Below are 22,422 nucleotides of genomic sequence, written 5' to 3'. Positions count from 1 at the left end.
CCGGCCAGGGCAGCCTTTATTATTTTGAGGTATGATTCTTCTATACCCATTTTTATTTTATTTTATTTTATTTTATTTTATTTTTATTTTTTTTACAGAGACAGAGAGAGAGTCAGAGTGAGGGATAGACAGGGACAGACAGACAGGAACGGAGAGATGAGAAGCATCAATCATTAGTTTTTCGTTGCGCATTGCGACATCTTAGTTGTTCATTGATTGCTTTCTCATATGTGCCTTGACCACGGGCCTTCAGCAGACTGAGTAACTCCTTGCTTGAGCCAGAGACCTTGGGTCTAAGCTGGTGAGCTTTTTTCTGCTCAAACCAGATGAGCCCGCGCTCAAGCTGGAGACCTCGGGGTCTCGAACCTGGGTCCTCAGCATCCCAGTCTGACGCTCTATCCACTGCGCCACAGCGTGGTCAGGCTGATTCTTCTATACCCATTTTGCTGAGAGCTTTTTCACAATAAATGGGTGTTGAATTTTATCAAGTGCTTTTCTGCATCTATTGATATAATCATGTGATTTTTATCCTTCATTTTGTTTATGTGATGAATCATGTTTGTTGTTTTGTGAATACTGTACCAACTTTGTATCCCTGGAATAAATCCTACATGTTTGTGGTGTATGATCTTTTTAGTGTATTGCTGAATCTGGTTTGATAATATTTAGTTGAGTACTATGTTGAATAAGAGTGGAGAATGTGGGACACCTTGTCTTGTTCCTGATTTTAGAGGAAAAGCTTTCAATTTTCCACCATTAATACCGTGATGGCGAACCTTTTTATAAAAACCACCTACTTTTGCAGTGCTGGTCAACCTAGTCCCTCCCGCCCGGGTAGCGGAGCAACCAAATGGCGCCATGATTGGCTCACCATGAAAGCTGGGACACCCACTATTGGGCAGGAGGGACCAGGTTGACCAGCACTGCAAAAGTGGGCGGTTTTTTATAAAAAGATTTGCCATCACGGATTTAGTATGATATTTGTTGATGGTTTGTCATATATGACCATTATTATGTTGAGGTACTTTCCTTCTTCTTCTTCTTTTTTTTTTGTATTTTTCTGAAGCTGGAAACGGGGAGAGACAGTCAGACAGACTCCCGCATGCACCCCACCGGGATCCACCCGGCACACCCACCAGGGGCGATGCTCTGCCCACCAGGGGGCAATGCTCTGCCCCTCCGGGGGGTCGCTCTGTGGCGACCAGAGCCACTCTAGCGCCTGGGGCAGAGGCCAAGGAGCCATCCCTAGCGCCTGGGCCATCTTTGCTCCAATGGAGCCTTGGCTGCGGGAGGGGAAGAGAGAGACAGAGAGGAAGGAGGGGGGAAGGGGTGGAGAAGCAAATGGGCGCTTCTCCTTTGTGCCCTGGCCGGGAATCGAACCCGGGTCCCCCGCACGCCAGGCTGACGCTCTACCGCTGAGCCAACCAGCCAGGGCCGAGGTACTTTCCTTCTATACCCATTTTATTGAGTGTTTTAAACATAAATGGATGTTGTATCTTATTGAATGCTTTTTCTGCATCTATTGAGAATGATATTATTTTTTACTCTTTGTTTTGTTGATGTGGTATATTACATTGATCATTTTGCAAATGTTGAACCACCCCTGTTCTCCTGGAATGAATCCTACTTGATCATGATGTATAATTTTTTTAATGTGTTATATTCAATTTGCTAGAATTTTGTTTAGGATTTTTGCATCTGTATTCATTAGAGATATTGGTTTTTAGTTTTCTTTTTCTTTTTGTATTGTCCTTGCCAGGTTTTGGTATGAGGGTTATGTTGGCCTCATAAATGTAGTAGGGAGTATTCTTTCTTCTATATTTTGGAAGACTTTGAGAAGGATAGGTACCAAATCTTCTTTGAATGTTTGCCACTAGTGTGGCCATCTGGTCCTGGACTTTTATTTTAGGGGAGGTTTTTGATATTTTTTAAAATTTCCTCCTTCCTAATTGGTCTATTTAGGTTTTCCACTTCTTTGTGTCTCAGTCTAGGAAGATTGTATAGTTCTAGAAATTTATACATTTCTTCTAGATTGTTGAATTTGGAGGCATATAATCTAGTATGATCCTTTGTATATCTAAGATATCTGTGGTAATTTGTCAACTTTCATTTCAGATTTTGTTTTTATGAGTCCTTCCTTTTTTATCCTTAGTGAGTTTAGCCAGGGATTTGTTAATTTTATTGTTCTTTTCAAAGAACCAACTCCTTGTTGTATTAATTTTTCTGTAGTTCTTTGTTCTCTATTTCATTTAGTTTTGCTCTAATTTTTATTATCAATATTTTCTTTCTTCTGCTGACTTTGGGTTGCCTTTGTTCTTTTTCTAGTTCTTTCAGATGTGATGTTAAATTGTTTACTTGAGAGCTCTCTTGTTTTTTGATATGTTGTGTTGTCATTCTTGTCTGTCTGTATATATTTTTTTTATCTCTGCTTTTATTTCTTCTTTGGCCCAGCCAATTTTAGAAGTATATTGTTTAATTTAAACATTTTTTTGTGGATTTCTCTACTTCTTTTTTGGAGTTGAATTCTAACTTCAAAGCCTTATGGTCAGAGAATATGTCTGGTATAATTTTAATCTTCTTAAATTTGTTGATGTTAGTTTTGTGATCCCCACATAATGAACTATCCTTGAGAGTGTTCCATGCACACTGGAAAAGAATATATAATCTGATGTTCTGGGATGAAATGTTCTGTAAATGTCTATTATGTCCCTTTTGTTTAATATGTCATTTAAGGACAGTATTTTCTTATTGATTTTCTGTTTGAATAATCTATCTAAAGCAGTAAATGTTGTGTTGAGTCTCCAACTATGATTACCTTTTTATCTGTTTCTATTTTTAGCTCTGTTAGTAGATGCCCTATATATTTTGGTGCTCCCTGATTTGGTGCATATATACTAGTGTTATATCTTCTTGATATAGTGTTCCTTTTATCATTATGAAATATCCATCTTTGTCTCTTGTTGCCTTTGTTGTCTTGAAGTCAGTATTGTCAGATACAAGTATGGCTACATCTGCTTTTCTATATGTATTATTTGCTTGGAGAATCATTTCCCAACTTTTCATTTTGAGTCTACTTTTGTCCCTGCAGCTTAGATGTGTCTCCTGAAGGAAACATATGTTTGAGTTTTGCCTTGTGATCCAATCTGCTATTCTGTGTCTCTTTGTTGGTGAGTTCAGACTATTACATTTAGGCAAATTATTGACATATGAGGATTCCTATAGCCACTGTTAGTTTTGTTTTCTGGTAGTTCTGTGTCTCCCTTCATTCTTTTTCTTTTGTGTTTCTGTCAGTTGTTTTTGTTTGGTGGTATCCCATGTTTCTTTCTTCTATTTTTTATTTTTTTCTGCTATGTATTTCAGTTTTTTTTTTCCCATGAGTGGTTACCATTAGGTTGTTGAGAAATACTGTTTCATATATATGAAGTCCTTTGTCTTATGAGTGATTCTGCCCTCTATCCTCCTTTGCTACTTTATCTTCTCCCTTTTTATGTTTTTTTGGGGGGGTTTTTTTGGTCACAGATTATCCTTGTTTATATTGTAACCTTTTTGGGGCTTTTACTTGTAGTTTTGTGTTGTTTTGTTCTTTGTATCTGGTAGAATAGCCCCCTTGAGTATTTTTTGTAGTGAGGGTTTTCTGGTGATAAATTCCCTCAGCTTTTGTATGTCTAGAAAAGTTTTAAGTTTTATTCCTTCTTCATATTTGAAGAATTTTGATGGATATATTATTCTTGGTTGGTAATTCCTCTCTTTCAGTACTTTGAATGTTTGGGTCCACTCTTTTCTGGCTTATAGAATGTCTGCTGAGAAGTCTGATGATAACCTGATGGGCTTTCCTTTATATGTTAAGTTCTTCTTTTCTCTAGCTGCCTTGAGGATTCTTTCTTTGTCATAGATTTTTGACATTTTTATTACAATGTGCCTTGGAAAAGGTCTGTTTGGGTTGAGGTAACTAGGCATTCTGTTTGCTTCTTGGATTTAAGGATCTAACTCTTTCCATAGGCTTGGGAAGTTTCCATCAATTATTTGTTTGAATAGGCTCTTTATTCCCTTCTCCTTTTTTTCTTTTTCTGAAATTCCCATTATTTTTATATTGCTCTTTCTGATGGAGTCGAGACAATTCTCATAGAGCTCTCTCATTTTTAAAAGTTCTTGAGTCTCTTCTTCCCTCTGTATCATCTCTAGTTGCCTGTCTTTGATATCACTGATTCTCTCCTTGAGAACTCAACGAAGGGAAAATGGCCCCTACTCCAGAACCAAACAACTCAGTCTCTGCCAGACTTTCCAACCCTAGCTTCCCCAGGAGTAGTGCACTGCAGGTTCAGTTTGGGTGCAACCAGCTATCCCCTCTGCAGGAGCAAGCTCAGGAGGGAAGAGCCACTGCAGCTCAGGAGGACAGATTAAAAGAGTCTCTTGTTGGGGGTGCTGCCAGCAAGACTGCAGGAAAGATCTAAGCACTTTTCCTGGTCCCAAACAATAACTTCTGAGGGAGACACACTCCAAATGTCCCAGCTTGAACAGCCCTCCCTTTCCCTTGTGGAACTGAGCTCAGCAGGGCAGGGCTACTGGGACTTGGAGGGTGCAGATCCAAACAGTTTCCTACTGGAGGTGGTGCCAGCTAGCTAAAGGAGGCAGGCACTTCTTCCCCTTCCTGGGATAGCATGAGCTGAGCTCACAGGGGATATAGAATTGGGCCTCTTGTGATGTAGCCACACAACCCAGCACCTGCCCGTCTCATCCCTGGACAAAACAGAAATGTTTTTAAGGTTAAATTAATATATATTGAATTTTAGTTCCTACAAACAGATTGTACCTTCATAGATGTTTAATGCATCATTAAAAACTGACATAATACAAGTTACAGGAAAAAAAATCTAACACTACAATCTAACACTACAAATTTGGTCCAGGTTAGCATGGACCAAATTCTCTGTCACTCTTGTTAGAAGTTAATAATAAAAGTGTAAATACCATCTTTCAATTGAGACAACAGTTTTAAATTCTGAGTCAAAGAAAGAAAGAAATATATATATATATATATATGTATATGTATATATATATTATGTTATTTAGAAGATAAAAATCAAAGCAATACATATTTTAAAAAAACCTCCTTAAATACAACTAATGCTTCACTCTAAACTAAATTTGTAGTGTTAAATGCTTTCATTATTTTAAATGGGGAGAAATTTTTTCTTTTTTCTTTTATTTTTATTTATTTATTTATTTTTTCTGAAGCTGGAAACGGGGAGAGACAGTCAGACAGATTCCCGCATGCGCCTGACTGGGATCCACTTGGCACGCCCACCAGGGGGCAACGCTCTGCCCACCAGGGGGCGATGCTCTGCCCCTCTTGGGCGTCGCTCTGTTGCGACCAGAGCCATCTTTGCTCCAATGGAGCCTCGGCTGCGGGAGGGGAAGAGAGAGACAGAGAGGAAGGAGAGGGGAAGAGGTGGAGAAGCAAATGGGTGCCTCTCTTGTGTGCCCTGGCCGGGAATCGAACCCAGGACTTCTGCACGCCAGGCTGATGCTCTACCACTGAGCCAACCGGCCAGGGCCAGGGGAGAAATTTTTTAAATGAATGAAATAGTCAATTTTCAAAGAAAAAAATAACCCCAAACAGACAGAGGCCAGCCCTAAGGAAAATTATAGTTTGAAAGTAATGAAAACCTATGTAGGAATAAATTAATTAGGAAACAGAACAGCAGAAAGTATAATAAATATAGGAAATGGTTATTTAGGAAAAAAACAACAAAACAAACAAGATTCTTGCTAACCCAACAACAAGAGTTTGCTTTAGTCTGAATAAGTGTATGCTCAATTATAGGTTGAGAACTTTTTATAAAAAACTGTGAAATGGATGATTCTAAAACAAGAAATTTTAAAAATTGGGTTTATTAAGTAGTTTAACTGATGGGTAAACAAAGAAGTGAGAACACTATTAAGGAACACCTTTCATAAAGATTCTAAGCTCAGGTGGTTTTATGGGTAAATTCTTATAAAAATTTAAGGAACAGATAATTCCTAACCCAAAGGTCTAGAACATAGGGAAATATGGGAGACTATGCAATTCTAATTTATTACATAAATGATAACCCTGATGCTAATATACATTCATAATTTTTAAAAATGAAGATGAAAACAAAGAGCTGTTGTTTTGTTTTGTTTTTTAACTGGCCTGAGTAGGAAGAAATACCCACTATAGACACAATGGTAGTATAAGTTGACACAACCTTTGGGAATGTGTTTGAGAATATCAAGGTGCAAAATACCCATGCATACTCTTTGTCCTCGTTAATTAATTAATTAATTAATTAATTTACTGTGATAGAGACAGATAGAAACCGACAGACAGGAAAGGAGAGAGATAAGAAGCATCAATTCTCCGTTGCAGCTCCTTAGTTGTTCATCAATTGCTTTCTCTCGTGTGCCTTGACTGGGGGGCTACAGCAGAGCAAGTGACCACTTGCTCAAGCCAGCGACCATAGGGTAATGTCTATAATCCTGTGCTCAAGCCAGCAACCCTGCACTCAAGCTGTTGAACCCACACTCAAGCCGGATGAGCCCATGCTCAAGCTGGCAACCTTGGGGTTTCGAACCTGGGTCCTCTGCGTCCCAGTCTGACGCTCTATCCACTGCACTACTGCCTGGTCAGGCTGGCCTAGTTATTTTAGTGCTAGTAATTTTTCCTATGGGAATGCTGGTGCAGATATTAAAAGGCCTGTGTTTAAGGGTGTTCTTTGCAGCATTGTTGTGATGTGGCAACAACCCAAATGTCTTTAAATAGGAGACTAAGTAAATTATAATACATTGCTACAACAGGATAGATATATGCAGCTATTTACATTCAATATTATTTTGTATTAGTTTCAGGTATACAAAATAGTGATTAGATAATCATACTTTACAAAGTAGTACCCCAATATTTCAAGTACCCACTGGTCACCATACATAGTTATTACAATATTTTTGGCTATATTCCCTATGCTGTACTTTATATCCCCATGATTATTTTGTGACTACCAATTTGTACTTTTTAATCCCTTCCTGTTTTTCACCCAGCCCCCTATCCCCAAATCCTTTCCATCTGACAAATATCAATCTAATCTCTATATTTATGAGTCTGTTTCTATTTTGTTTATTTATTTATTTTGCTTTTTAGATTCCACACATAAGTGAAAGCATTTGGTATATGGCTTTCTCTGTCTGACTTATTTTACTTAGCATGATATCGTCTAGGTCCATTCATGCTATTACAAATGGTCAGATTATATTCTTTTTCATGGCTGACTAATATTCCATTATATCTATATACCACCACTTTTTTATTCACTTGCCTATTGATGAGCACTTGGGTTGCATTCATATCTTAGCTATTGTAAATAATGTAGCAGTGAACATAGGGCTGCATTTATTTTTTTAAATCAGTGTTTTGGGTTTTGGGGGGCATATACCCAGAAGTGGATATATATCAGTTCCATTTTTAAATTTTTGAGAAACCTCCAAAATTTCTATAGTGGTTGCACCAATCTTCATTCCTACCAATAGTGCATTAGGGTTCCAGTTTTTCCACATTTTTGTCAACACTTGTTTGTTGATTTATGGACGCTAGCCATTCTGACAGGTGTGAGGTAGTAGCTTATTGTGGTTTTAGTTTACATTTCTCTGGTGGTTAGTGCCATTGAGCATCTTTTCATATGTCTATTGGCTATCTGTATGTCCTTTTGGAGAAGTGTCTATTTATAAAGGTCTCCTGTCCATTTATTAATTGGATTTTTCATTTTTTGGTGCTGAGTTGTGTGAGGTCTTTATAAATTATAAATATTAACCCCTTATCAAATGTGTTATTGGCAAATATTTTCTTCCAATCAGTAAGTTGTCTTTTTGTTTTGTCGGTGGTTTCCTTTGCTGTGCAAAATCTTTTTGGTTTGATGTAGTTCCATTTGTTTATTTTTTTCTTTTGTTTCTCTTGCATGAAGAGATATATCAGAAAAAATATTTGTAAGAAAAATGTCAGAGATTTTACTGCCTATGTTTTCTTCTAAGAGTTTTACTGTTTTAAGTCTGGCATTTAAATCTTCAATCCATTTTGAGTTTATCTTGCATGTATCTGTCTAATTTTCCCAACATCATTCACTGAAAAACTGTCTTTATCCCATTGTATATTCTTGTCTACTTTGTCATATATTAATTGCTCATACAGGTGTGAGTTTATTTCTGGTGTCTCTGTTCTGTTCCATTGATTTATATGCCTTTTATGCCAGTACCATGCTTTTTAAATTTTTTCTTTTTTAATGTGTGCGTGTGAGAGAAAGACACATACAGAGAGACAGAAATAGAAAATGGAAGGGAGAGAGATGAGAAGCATCAACTTGTAGTTGTGACACTTTTTTAGTTGTTAATTGATTGCTTCTCACAAGTGCTTTGACCAGGGGGCTTCAGCTTAGCCAGTGACCCTTTGCTCAAACCAACAACCTTGGGCTCAAACCAGCAACCTTGGGCTTTAAGCCAGTGACTTTTGGGCTCAAGCCAGCAACCATGGAATCATGTTGATGATACCACACTCAAGCCAACCACCCTGCTCTCAAGCTGGTGAGCTTGCACTCAAGCTGATGACCTTGGGGATTTGAACCTGGGACCTTAGTATCCCAGGTCAATGCTCTATCCACTGTGCCACCACTGTTCAGGCAGTACCATATTATTTTGATTATTATAGTCTTGTAGTATAGTTTGATATTATGTAGCATGGTACCACCAACTTTGTTCTTCTTTTTCAAGACTGCTGTGGCTGTTTGGGGGGTCTTTTGAGGTTCCATATAAATTTTTGGATTATTTGTTCTAGTTCTGTGAAATGCACTATTGATATTTTGATAGGAATTGTGTTGAATATATAGATTGCGCTGGGTAGTATGGACATCTTAATGATGTTAATTCTTCCAATTCATGAGCATGGTATATGCTTCCATTTATTTGTATTTTCTTCAATTTCTTTCTTTAGTGTCTTATAATTTCTGAGTACAGGTCTTTTACCTTGTTGGTTAAATTCATCCCTAGGTACTTTATTTTATTTTTGATACCATAGCTATTAAAACAAAAGGCATGAATGTATATGTGCTGAAATGGAAAGATACTTGAGGTGCATACAGTACAAATAGGAGGTTGTAGAGCAAAATAGTATGCAGTTTAATTCTATTTTTCTATATCTATACCTATATCTGTATGTATATCTATAGATATATCTGTAAGAGAGAACATTTCCACAGAAAGAGGTAGTAGCTGGGCAGATAAAATGGAGAGGGAGAAACATACTTTTAATTTGATTCTCTTTTGTGCTGTTTGATAATTTTTAAAATTATGTGCAAGTATTAATAGTACCCTTATTATTTAAAATTTTAATATTTATTTTTATCAGAGTTGTATAGGCACATAATTTAAGAGTGCAAAAATTGTATACAGCTTATAAAAACAGCAATTTCATAAGTAAATCAGAAAAAACTAAGAACTATATGATTCTATACATAGGTGGGACATAAAAATAAGACTCAGAGACATGGACAACAGTGTTGGGGTTACAGGGTGGGGGGGAGGAGAGGGAGGGGGTTGGGGGAGGGGAGGGGCACAAAGAAAACCAGTTAGAAGGTGACGGAAGACAATGTTATCAATGTCACCCCACTAAAATTAATAATAATAAAAAAAGAAATGATGACATCGGATCATGTACAACAACATGGATGGACCTTGAGAATATTATACTAAGTGAAATAAGTAAATAAGAAAAAGCTAAGAACTGTATGATTTCACATATAGGTGGGATACAAAGCTGAGACTCATGGACATAGATAAGAGTGCAGTGGTTACCAAGGGGAGGGAGATGTAGAGAAAGGGAAAGGGGACTTGGGGGAAGTGTGTAAAGAGGGACAAATACTAGGTAATGGAAAATGATTTGGCTTTAGGTTATAGATATACAACACAATTCACTATTTAAATGATGAAGTGATGTTTGCCTGAAATCTCTGTATACTTATTGATCAATGTCACCCAGTTAAAATTAATTTTCTAAATTACAAAAATAGAGAATTTAGGAAAAAAAAAACAAAAACAAAAACGAAAACCCCCAGCAATTTCTTGCATAAGCCTCCTCACTCCCTTCCCACTCCCCAGAGGCAACTATTTTTAGCACCTATAGCTGAACTTCATATTTCTAAATCACATGTGCATACTGCTGTTGTTTGAGGTTTCTTGTTTTAGGTAGTATATATTTACTTCCTACTTTTGAAATTGAAGAATTAGATCTCTTACACCCTCATTTTCTCCATTTTACTCAGCTTTCAGCATTTGACATTTCCCTTTCATGAAATGGGTTCTTCACTTGCCTTCCGGGACACCATTCTCCTATTGCTTCTTCTCCTGACTCCTGAGCGGCTTCTTCTCAGTCTTCTTTGTTGATTCCTCTTTGTCTTCCCAACAGTCCTAGCACCTCCTCTCTATCTACACTCACTTTCCAGATGATCTCACCCAGCCTCACAGCATTATTACTAGTGATAATTACTCCCAAATGCACACACCCAGCCGACTCTCCCCTGCACTTCAGACTCATCTATCTCACTGCCCATCATATTCCATTCATTTTTCTGTTAAGATTTCAAATTTAAGATGTCCAAAACCGAGCTCTTGATTTCCTCCCAAACTGTTTCTCTCCCATTCCCCTTCTCAGCCACTCTATCCTTTACGATGCGCAGGCCAAAAGCCTTAGAGTCATCCTTGGTTCTTCTCTCTTTCTCACCCCCACATCCAATCACCTGCAAATTCTGTCCACTTTGTCTTCACAGTGTAACCAGCATCTGGCCACTTCTCACCCCGCCATTGCTGACACCCTAATCAAGCCACATTACTTTTCACTGGTCTTCCAACAGCTAGACAGACACTTTTCAGTATAAATCAGGTCACCGCACTCCTCTGCAGGACACCCTCACTAGCCACCATCACACTGAGTGACAGTTCTTACCTTGGCTTTCAAAGCCTCACAGGTCCTGCCCCACTGTCTGTTCTAACCTCACCTCCTGCCTTCCTCAGGCTCTTCATCTGCTTCGGCCACTCTTATCTTACCTCATGGTGTGGGAGTCTGCAAGCTGACAAAAGTCCTTGCAGTTTAACGCTTAAGCCAAAGGGCTAAGCTCTTCCCCACAATCTCTGATTGTTTGATTAAGTTGGTAAAGGCAATTTACATGCCCTTCCTTACACCTCCATGTTAGCTGTAATGCTGATGGTTTCTACTCCTCTCATCCCCCTGTCCCTCGAAGAGACTGGAGGCAGTTGCTGTGTTCTTCTTATCCTTTGTTTTGTGAAGTTAAGATGTTAGGCATGGTGGGGGGTCTTATGCACTTGGGAGAATTTTTGGTTTGCCTCAGAAATGTGAATTTGTATCTGAGCTCTCTTTGTTTTGCAAATGGCTTTGCTCTGCACTATAAATAAAGTGTTTTGGGGGTAGGGGCTTGCTCTTGCAGACCATCAGTCTTGGCAATGAGTCCTCCTGGTCCCATCCTTTTTCTCTCTGTGTTTATTTTCTAATCCTCCATGTTCCCACTTGAGACCTGCATAATTATGAGTCACGCTGGCTTGCAACATTATGGCCTTTACCTTGCGGTTCCCTTTTGACTGGAACATTCTTCTTTAGACCTCTCCCTCACTTCCTGTGCCCAGGCTGGATTTTTCAGCTGGCTTTACCACCTGCTTTGTGCTTTTGAAGAAAATGGTCTTGGTGGATTCCATCCATGGGCTCTCACTCCTTGGTTTTCATTCCGTGGCCAATGGGAGTCGTTAGCAGAGACAGAAGGAGAGAAGATTTATGTCAGGGAAAAGCCCTTTGCTCTCTCTCTGATGGGCACTGCATGAGTCTGTGTTCTCCAGAGAAACAGAATCAATAGGATATATAGGAATACAGGAGGAGTTTTGTTATGAGTTTTTGGCTCACACTATAAAAGAGTCTGAGAAGTCCCATGATCTGCTGTCTGCAAGAAGAAGGCCCAGGAGAGCCAGTTGCATACTTCTAGTCAACCTGAGGGTCTGAGAACGAGGAGCTCTGATGTCTGAGGGCAGAAGAAGATGGATGTCCCAGCTCAAGCAGAGAGCAAATTTACCCTTCCTTATTGACCTATTTGGGCACATACTGAATGGATAATGCTCACTGCTAATTTTTTTCAAAAAACCCCTCACCTCTAGAAACAATGTCTTACCAGCTATCTGGGTGTCCCTTAGCCCAGTCAAACTGACACATAAAACTAACTCATGGGCATGCTGACTCTCCCCAGAGACCACAGCTCCTCTCTGGGGCTCAATACCCACTCCCTCCCCTGTTCCTTAGGCCCATGGCTGGTTCCAGGTGTCTCACCATCCCTGATAGGTTTTCCTATCCTGTGCCCCACTCAGAATTCTCCTCATTACCCTGTGCGAGTGGCTGCTTCCTGCTGGGACTCTGACTAGTATCCCAGAGGTCCTCCTTGTTCCATCTGGGTACAGAAGCCCCCCTAGCAACCTCTATCCCATCGATTCTGCTTCATTTTCCTCCTTTTCTCTTCACCCCCACCTGATATAGAACTAATTTGTTTCCTTTTTGAGAGATTTTTTTTCCTAACTCAAATATAAGTTCCATTGTTGAGAGTATTTTTTAAAATTGCTGATTTCCCAGTGCCATAGTAGACAATCAATATGTGTTAAATGAATGAATGAAATAATTCAAGGCTGAGTACCTTGGAATTTCAAGGTACTCAGCCATTGTCGTCTAGCTTCTTGTGTTGCTCTTGAGATATCCAAAGCCAACTGATTCCTGGATCTCTGGATTGGTCCTGTTTCCTTCCTCCTTGGAAATTTGTTGGATCTTCTTTTTATCTTTGACATTAAAATTTTTCATGTTGCAGTGTCTTGCAGTAGGTTTTTTGTTTTGTTTTTTTTGTTGGTTTGCTTGTTTTTTTACCCATTTTGCCAGGCTCTTTTGTTCTAGAATATTTCTAGAATAATTGCTTTAATATTTTCTTCCCCACTCTCTTCTCTATTTCTGGAACTAGTATTATTCAGAGGTTGGACCTCTTAGATGAAGCTTCATTTTTTCTTATCTTTTTTTATTGTTTCTATATTATATTGACTGAATCCCATCTGTTATCACTTCTGAAAATAGTCACAGGGTCTGGGGATTAGGACATGGACATATCTTTTCATAGACCACCGATATTCAACCCGCTACAATTTCCAAATCTTTGACCTTTTGTTCTACCTTCTGAGAGATTTCCATAAACTTTATCTTTCAATCTTTTTTTTTTTTTATCAAATTTTCCATCTTTGCTATTTTATCTCTAATTTCCAAGGGCTCCTTTATTGTTTGGAAGGCTCCCTTGTAAAGCACCTTTTTTTGTCACATACATGCACGACTTTCTGAAAATGATTGTAACTTGGCAATGTTACTTTCCTTCCATTGTCTTGGCTTTTTTGAGGTTCTTTTTTATCCTCTCTCTAACTCTACCCTTATTGTTATGTTCTCTGAACTTCATGGGAGAAACTTTCCTTAAATATTTGGTTTAGTCATATTTCAAAATGGCGCCTCTAGTCTGGGGCATCCCTGGCACAGCTGAGGCGAGGGTACAGTTCTCAGTGCTGGGGAACTTGGTGTGAGACGGAGACCCCACTCTCCTTGCCCTTTTGGCCCCCAGTGGGCAGAAAGCAACACTGATTGGAAGTTGTGTGTGTCATGGAAGAAAGTGCTGGTCAGTTAGTGGGCTGTAGAATGATCTGTTAGGTTTCTAGATCTTTTTTTTGGCCCCATCAGAGAGATTTCCCAGAGAAGAATCTCCTGGTCTTCTGTCCCTGGTGGGATGGGGGGACATCAGCCTGGCTCCCTGAGTCTTAGGAGGCATCTAACCCTTTTTAGGGTTTCATCAATTCACCAAATCTCCAGTTTTAAGAACTGAACCCTTGCCCCCAGTTATGCCCAGGGTACTTCACTCAGACTCCCTCTGGTTCATTTTTTTTTTTTTTTTTTTGGTTACCGAATCTCATCTTCTGCTGGTGTGGGGGATGGGGTTATGGAGATTTCCCTGGTCTTAAATAGATTTCAACAAATCCTCTAGTTGTCAGACCCCCTTTCACCCCCACTTTCAGGTACTTGGGGTTGCTGTTCCTGAACCTTTATGGGGTTTTGCAGTGCAAATTGTCTTGCTCTGGGTCGCCCCATTGCTGGCTTAGGGTTCAGCTTATCTGGTCTCCTAAGTCAGTTACATTAGTTTATTTGTTTCCAGTTTCCCCAGATTTTGTTTTGGTCCACCGAGCTCACAAAGTATTTTTCTTGTGGATTTTTTTCTTTAAAAAATTGCCTATGCTGTCTATGTTAGGAGTCAGAGGAGGTAAACAGGTACTTAAAGCCCTCCATCTTGGTCAGAATTTATGCATTATTTCACAATGAAAATTATAAAAAATAAATATGAAAAATAATGTTACACATTAATAATAAAAATAAAGAATATAGGGAGGAAAGCCTTGTGAGACATTTATATGAGCTTCAGAAGAACACTACTGAGGTTTACTGAGGGATAAAAAACAGGACCTGTTTCTGGGTGGGAATATTGTATATTACACTGATTTCAGTTTCTGCCAATTGCTTTATAGGCTTAATACAATTCTGATTTTAAAAATCTTTGTGGGCCCTGGCTGGTTGGCTCAGAGGTAGAGCATTAGCCACCATGTGGATGTCCAGGGTTTGATTCCCAGCCAGGGCACACAGGAGAAGCAAATATCTGCTCCTCTCTCTCTCTTCCCCTCCTGCAGCCATGGCTCAACTGAAGAGAGTTGGCCCTGGACACTGAGGATGGCTCCATGGCCTCCACTTGAAGCACTAAGAATAGTTCGATTGTTGAGCAACAGAGCAACACTGCAGATGGGCAGAGCATTGCCCACCCTGTAGGGACCTTGTCAGATGGGTCCCTGTTGCACCACTAGTGGAAGTCTGTCTTGCCTCCTATCCTCTCATTTAAAAAGAAAAAAAAATCTTTTACAGAGACAGAGAGAGAGAGTCAGAGAGAGGGATAGACAGGGACAGACAAGCAGGAACAGAGAGATGAGAAGCATTAATCATTAGTTTTTCATTGCACGTTGCAACACCTTAGTTGTTCATTGATTGCTTTCTCATATGTGCCTTGACCGTGGGCCTTCAGCAGACTGAGTAACCCCTTGCTTGAGCCAGCGACCTTGGGCTCAAGCTGGTGAGCTTTTTGCTCAAACCAGATGAGCCCGTGCTCAAGCTGGAGACCTCGGGGTCTCGAACCTGGGTCTTCCGCATCCCAATCCGATGCTTTACCCACTGCACCACCACCTGGTCAGGCGAAAAAAAATCTTTGTGAATATTTTTTCCAGAACTTGGCAAACTTACTCTAACATTTGTGTGAAGGAATAGGCAGACAACAATAATAAAGTTATTGAAGAAGAAGTAATGTTGTTGAGATGGAAATAGTCTTATCAGTCATTAAAATATAAGGTTGCAATATATAAAATTTGTGGTACTAATATAAGAAAAGACAAGTGATAAATATCTGATAGTGGGTTAATATCCAAATATCCAAATAACTCATACACTTCAATAGCAAAACACAAAAAATCAATTTAAAAATAAGCAAAGGGCCTGAATAGACATTTCTCTAGAGAAGATATACAAAAGGGCAAAAGGTAATGGAAAGATGCTTAGATCACTAGTCATTAGGGAAATGCAAATAAAACCACGAGATAGGTTTCATTAATCATGATGGCATCTCCTCTCAACAAACAGAAATGCTTATTAATGTGATAATAGTAAGAAATATTTGAATAAATGTTTATATATGCATATACATACATACATACATACATACATATATATATATATATATCCTTATACCTAAATTGAAAGTTAAAGACTGATTTAAGCCTGACCAGATGGTGGCACAGTGTATAGTACATTGAACTGGAATGCAGAGGACTCAGACTCAAAACCCTGAGGTTGCTGGCTTGAGCCTGGACTCTCTGGCTTGAGCATAGGATCATAGACATGACCCCATGGTCGCTGGCTTGAGCCCAAGGTCACTGGCTTGAGCAAGGGGTCACTCGGTCTGCTGTAGCCCCCTGGTCAAGGCATATATGAGAAAGCAATCAATGAACAACTAAGGAGCTGCAATGAGGGATTGATGCTTCTCCTTTCTTTCCCTTCCTGTCTGTCTGTCCCTATCTGCCCCTCTCTCTGACTCTCTTTATCTCTCTCTCTCTCTCACACACACAGACTGATTTAAAAGTAAAAAAATCAAAAAAATCCACAATGAACTATCACCTCACACCTGTTAGAATGGCTATCATTGAAAAGACAAGAATTAACAAATGCTAGAGGGGATGTGGATAAAAGGGAAAATTGTGCACTGTTGGGGGAGTGGAAATTGGTGCAGCCACTATGAAAAATAGTGTGGAAGATCCTCAAATAATTAAAAATAGACCTACCATATAATTTAGCCATTGCACTTCTGGGAATATATTCAATGGAAATAAAAATAGTAGTTTAACAAGATAACTGCACCCCCACACTTATAGCAGCATCATTTACAATTGTCAAGATATGAAAACAAGCTTAGTATGCACTGGTGGAAGAATGGATAAAGAAGTTGTGATGGGTGATATAATAGAATATTATTCAGCTATAAAAAGGAGGAAACCCTACCATTATTTGCCACATATGAATAGACTTGGAAGGCATTATGCTAAATGAAATAAGTTAGACAGAAGAAGACCAATACTGTATGATCTCACTTTTATGTAATATCTAAGTAACTCAAAAGCCCTAACTCATAGAAAAAGAGATAACACTTCTGATTAACAGAGGCTGAAGGCGGGGGAAAGGGGAATTGGAGGTAGATGATCAAAAGGTACAAACTTCCAGTTACAAAATCAGTACCTAAGTACCAGGGATACAATGACTATAGCTAACAGCTTTGTGGCATACAGGAGAGTTGTTAAGAGAGTAAATCCTAAGAGTTCTAATCACAAGAAGAATCTTTTTAACCTTTTTTCTTATTTTTTTAATTGTATTTATATGAGAACATGGGTGTTAGCTGAACCTACTGAGGTAATTGTTTCACAGTATATGTAAATGAAACTATCATGCTGTACACCTTAAACTTACACACTGATGTATGTTAATTACTTCTCAGTAAAACTTGAAAAAAATAGGTTAGCATTCTAAGAAGGACTTGTAAAGAACATTAAAAATATTTGACCCTTCAAACAAACAAACCATCAAACAAACGGTGAAACAGAATGGAGAGACCATAAATGCATCCTCTACCACAAAAGAACTTAGAAGCCAGGCCTATGAATCAATGGAGAAGAGAAAAAGTACTCAAGAAATCAGTGAATGAGATTGGGACAATTGATTAGTTTCTTGGTATAAAGATCAATTTAGTTATTTGCCTCACATCACATACCAAACTAAATTCTCACAACACTAAAGAATTTTATTGTGGAAAGAAATCATATAAAAGTTAGAAGAAATTAAAATATTTTCAACCCTTTGTGGGATATGAGATTTTGGGCTTAGAAATTAAAGAAAAATAATTAAGAAGGATAATACTATTAGATTTGGCTATAAAAGAAAACATTTGTACATAAAAAATTAATAAGCCAATCACAAACTTATCAATTAAATTTGCTGCAAATATTCCTTTAGTGTAACGTCTTTGCATTGAAGTACTTGGATTAAAAGTACTCCTCTCAGTTATGTACTTTCTTGTACTTTTGTTTTTTTTAAAAAAAATCAGCAAGCCTGATCTGTGGTGGCGCAGTGGGATAAAGCGTTGATCTGGAAATGCTGAGGTCGCCGGTTCGAAACCCTGGGCTTGCCTGGTCAAGGCACATATAGGAGTTGATGCTTCCAGCTCCTCCCCCCTTCTCTCTCTCTCTGTCTCTCCTTTCTCTCCCTCTCTCCTCTCTAAAAATGAATAAATAAATAAAAAGCATGATATTTATAAAAAAAAATCTTCAGGCACTGACTGGGCAGTTCAGTGGCTTAAAAAAAATCAGCATGAATATCCTATTAATTGCATTAATTGAAAAAATTAATTTATTGATGAAAAAACCTATACTAAATGTGACTCAAACAGACAAATGAGAAAAGGAAGAATTAAGAAAGAAGAAAGAGTGATCTAAAAAGAGACAAAATTGTTTAAAAATGGCCATTTAAGGAGATATGGAGGAGGTGCAGGAAGTATAAATCCAAGGCTGTCTTGCTTAATTCGGTTGTGAGCCACTTTATAATTGATCTAAAGCCAGCTCTGTGGTCAAGATGGGGCAGCGGTTTAACCAGGCTGGGAGGAGTGATTCATCTCTGACATAGTTTAGAGTTGCCAGCACAAGTGATTATAAAAAGTAATTCAACTTACAACACAACCCTTTATGCCTGGGCCTGGGAGAGAGCCCTTCCCCCACTGCCCTGGAGACGGATAAGCCTAAATTCAAATTCCCATACCCAGTGAGTAATATAGGTAGGTCTATTAATACAACACACCCTGTAGTATGTTAAAATAGGTCAAGACAACAAAATGATCAAGTCAGTAGGTGAGACTGAAGGGCTAATGGTTAAGACAGGAGTCTCTGGGGTTAAACTAGGTTCAAATTCCATCTGCACCGTGATGGTGACTTCGTGCAGGTGAAAGCCTCCTTTTCCCAGTCTGGAACAGGAAGATGATAGTGGTTCCTACTGTTATTGTGGGTTCCTGGTGCAGGTTAACTAGGGCCATGCACACCAATGTGTTCAGCTGGGACGTGGTGCCCAGTAAGCAGGAGCTAGCTGCCCTGTTGCTGCTGCGGAGGGGCCTCTAACGACCAGGACCGAGGGAGCAGGGCACAACAGCAGGGTTGTGTGGGGGAGGTGCGGGGGTCGCTGTGAAAGGCAAATGGATACAGAGGGTGGAGGTGGGGAAGGAGAGGGAGAGATGGGACTGGGGCGGGAGCACTAAGGGCCATGTTCTGGGGAGCAGAGTGGGGAAGGGAAGCAGGAAGACTGGGAACACAGGTGACAGGGTGTTACCAGGGGCCGGGCAATGGGGATTCCTCAGGCAGCTGTTGGTGCCTCCTGTGTCTGCAGGCTGAGCTCATGGCTGTGGGGAGACTCAGACATGGACTAGCTGGGGCCCCACACAGACACACGACAAAGGGAATACAGGCCACTTCCTGAAAAAGTCAAGTCCACCTGGAGGACATGGGGCAGGGCGCAGGGCTGGAGCCCCAGCTTGGGGAAAGAAGGGAGGGTAACCAGGGAGTCTGGAAGGTGCTGAAGCCTGGGGATTGGGCTGGGGCTGGGGAGGGTCAGTGAGGGGGTGAGGGGGGTGGGCAAGGAAAGCAGCTTAAGTTTGAGGGAGATTACAATGGAAAAGGTAAAGTTAGAGGCCTGAGAAGGAGTCTGAGTCATGGAGAGGAGTTTGAGAGAAAGGTCAGGAAGAGAGGCGCCTGGACCAGTCCTGAGGGACGAGGGCACCAGTGGCCAGGGCAGCGGGACTCACCTCTGGTGATGGTGAGACTGGTCCCCGGGATGGACTGCCACATCTGCTGGCCTTCTTTCTGTGTGGTCAACTGGACTCGGCAGAAGTACGTACTGTCGTCCTCCTTCCGCAGGTTAGAGATCAGGAGGGAGCCGTTCCTCGCACCCTTTGTCCAGTTCAGGACGAGGCGGTTCTTAAAATCCTTATGGGTGAAACGCAGGGTTGTGTTGTGGATGAACTCCCCGTGAAAATTTCCCCACTTCCAGGATATACTCTCTCTGGGATCCTTGGCTGGCTCCCAGGAGTAGCAGAAGGAGAAGGGGATGTGGATGGAGCCACCCTCAGGGGCTGAGAGGTGCTCTGGTTGGTTGACTTCATAAACATTGTTTGATTTGCATTTTGCTGAGCCACCTGGAGGAGGGAGGGAGAGGGAGAGACTTTGAAGCCACCTGGGGAGACAAAGAGGATAACCCCAGGCAGTCTGGCACCCTCAGTCAAGGGCAGAAGTGTGAGAGATGGTAGGACTGGCCCTCTGGCTGGAGTCTGCCTCCCCAGGCTTGGGGTAGGGAGGGGGATGAGGGTGCGGAGACCCAGCACTGTAGGAGCAGCTTGTTGCAGGCGGGAAGCCTGGCTGGCTACTCCAGCAGACCCCTTCTCCAGACGCCTGGCCACAGCCCCTCCCGAGGCTCACCTGTGGCCCTGGGCAGAGCCAGGTGGTCCAGCCACTCACCAGCCTGCAGAGATGCTGGCAGCAGCAGTAGCAGCAGGGGCAGACCCATCGCCTTGCTCTCCTGCTGGGTGAGAAGACAAGTAGAGCCTCTAGGCCAGAGGGGCTCTGTGGAAGGGCAGCCTCCTGGTATTCTGATCACCAGGAGAGGCAGGATCAGGTTCCTTCAGGGGACTGAGGGAGGGCGGGGGCCTTCCCCAAACATGCCTGCCCCAGAGTGACCAGCACTTCCTTTTTCAATCTGGCTTCTTCTTTTCCTCTATTGCAAAAGGGCCTCCCCTGTGATCAGTGCAGAGAGAGAGAGCCATGATATACGTCCCCGTCCCATCCTCATGCTGATAAGTGTGGTCCTGACCTTGGCTGCCCGGGGCCCCTCCTCTCCCATCTCAACTCCTTGTCTCTGCGAGGGATTGCCTCATCTCCTTAGGAGTCTGTTCCCACCTCTGTCTCTCTCTCTCTCCTTTTCTCTGCTTCTCTGTTTCTCTCTCTCATCCCAGGCGAAGGGGCAGTAGGATCAGCTCAGGCTCTTTCAGGAGAGGAAAGGCAGCCATGAATCTCTGCCCAGCTACAGCCCCTTAGAGAGAAGGAGGAGGGAGACCCTGCTGGGGATGACCCCAGCCCCAGCAACAGGTGCATCCATCTGGCTCTTGACCTCTCGCCTTCCCGTGTAGTACACAGGCCCCATTCTGTTCCCTCTGTGCACCTCACACCCTCCCTGAGGTTAGGAGATGAAGCTGGTGTGCCACTCCCACCTCCTGAGAGAGTGGGCCTTCTGGAGGCCCCAGCTCTATGCACAGAATTCAAGTCCGGATCTGCAAGGCCCTCTGTCTACACCACTTCACATGTGAGCGACCAAGACTCAGAGAGGGTGTGCCCCAGGCCCATGACTCTCAAGTGATGGGTCCTGACTTGAACTGCAATCTTGCTGAGTCCACAGAGCCTTCTGTTCTTTCTGGATGCTTCTACCTGGTTGCACCACAGAACCTCTAGACCTCAGCATTAGAGTGCAGAGCTCTGGGGGGTGAGCCCCCCGACACTGTGTTTTTATAATGCTCCTTAGGTGATTCCATCCACAGCTGTGAGAGCCTTGGCCAAGTAAGCCAGAGCCTTCCCTGGACAGAGGGGATTAGAGATCAGAGCAGTAATGAGTCACCCCTGAAAGAGCCCCTGGGACCATCTCGAATGGAGAGCACTGCCAGCCTGTGACTGGTGCTGGACAGAGTGAGGGCTTGGGGACTGGGGTCTTTGATGACTCACAGGAGGTCCTGCCCATCCCCTCCCCAGAATGAGGTTGACATCAACTCACTGAGTAGACCATGGGAGTGGGTGGGCATGATTTCATCAGAGGAAGTGGCCTTGGTCTTCTGGCGATGGAAGCAGCAGACCAACTTCCCTTTTCTTTTTATCAGTTTCTTCCCCAGTCCTAACAGTTTTCTTCCACGCTTCTCCCAGGGCCGTAACTGTGCCTGCTTTTCTTACCCCTCCTCTGGACCTGAGAAGGGAGGTTTCAAGTTTTTTTTTTTTGTTTTTTTTTTTTTTTGTATTTTTCTGAAGCTGGAAACGGGGAGAGACAGTCAGACAGACTCCCGCATGCGCCCGACCGGGATCCACCCAGCACGCCCACCAGGGGCGACGCTCTGCCCACCAGGGGGCGATGCTCTGCCCCTCCGGGGCGTCGCTCTGCCATGACCAGAGCCACTCTAGCGCCTGGGGCAGAGGCCAAGGAGCCATCCCCAGCGCCCGGGCCATCTTTGCTCCAATGGAGCCTCGGCTGCAGGAGGGGAAGAGAGAGACAGAGAGGAAGGAGGGGGTGGGGGTGGAGAAGCAAATGGGCGCTTCTCCCATGTGCCGTGGCCGGGAATCGAACCCCGGTCCCCCACACGCCAGGCCGACGCTCTACCGCTGAGCCAACCGGCCAGGGCCAGGTTTCAAGTTTTTATGGAATCCTCTTATCTGAGTCAGGTGCTAAACATCCATTGCCTCCTTTACAGCTTTACAACATTCTGTGGTGGGTGCATTACTATCTCTATTTGTAACAGCTGGAAATGTGGGCGGAGGAGACAACAAGGGACCCACTGGCTTCTCAGCAGGACCTCCAGAGGGTAGCCTGCCTTGTTTATGAGGTGATACCCATTCTTGCCTTGGCCCACGAGCTATGGGATC

General features: G+C 41.9%; 1 protein-coding gene across 2 annotated transcripts in view; it reads right to left on the bottom strand.

Moving 5' to 3' along the window:
• The window catches only part of PILRA (paired immunoglobin like type 2 receptor alpha), a 30,614-nt gene extending 10,158 nt beyond the window's left edge, over positions 1-20,456 (bottom strand). The window contains exons 1-2 of one of the 2 annotated variants that reach the window (XM_066382241.1): positions 20,224-20,456; positions 19,554-19,943 (exon numbers count right to left, since the gene is read on the bottom strand). In XM_066382241.1, coding sequence (XP_066238338.1) covers positions 19,554-19,943; positions 20,224-20,311 — 478 coding nt within the window. In that variant the 5' untranslated portion in view covers positions 20,312-20,456. The remainder of the gene's footprint in view (positions 1-19,553; positions 19,944-20,223) is intronic. The other variant, XM_066382242.1, reaches the window with a different exon arrangement.
• Positions 20,457-22,422: the final 1,966 nt, after the last annotated feature.

The sequence above is a fragment of the Saccopteryx leptura genome, chromosome 4 (genome assembly GCF_036850995.1).
Source record: "Saccopteryx leptura isolate mSacLep1 chromosome 4, mSacLep1_pri_phased_curated, whole genome shotgun sequence".
In the NCBI taxonomy this organism is placed as follows: Eukaryota; Metazoa; Chordata; class Mammalia; order Chiroptera; family Emballonuridae; genus Saccopteryx; species Saccopteryx leptura.
The sequence above is the reverse complement of the archived record's forward strand: the minus strand, read 5'-3'. Positions and strand labels throughout refer to the sequence as shown.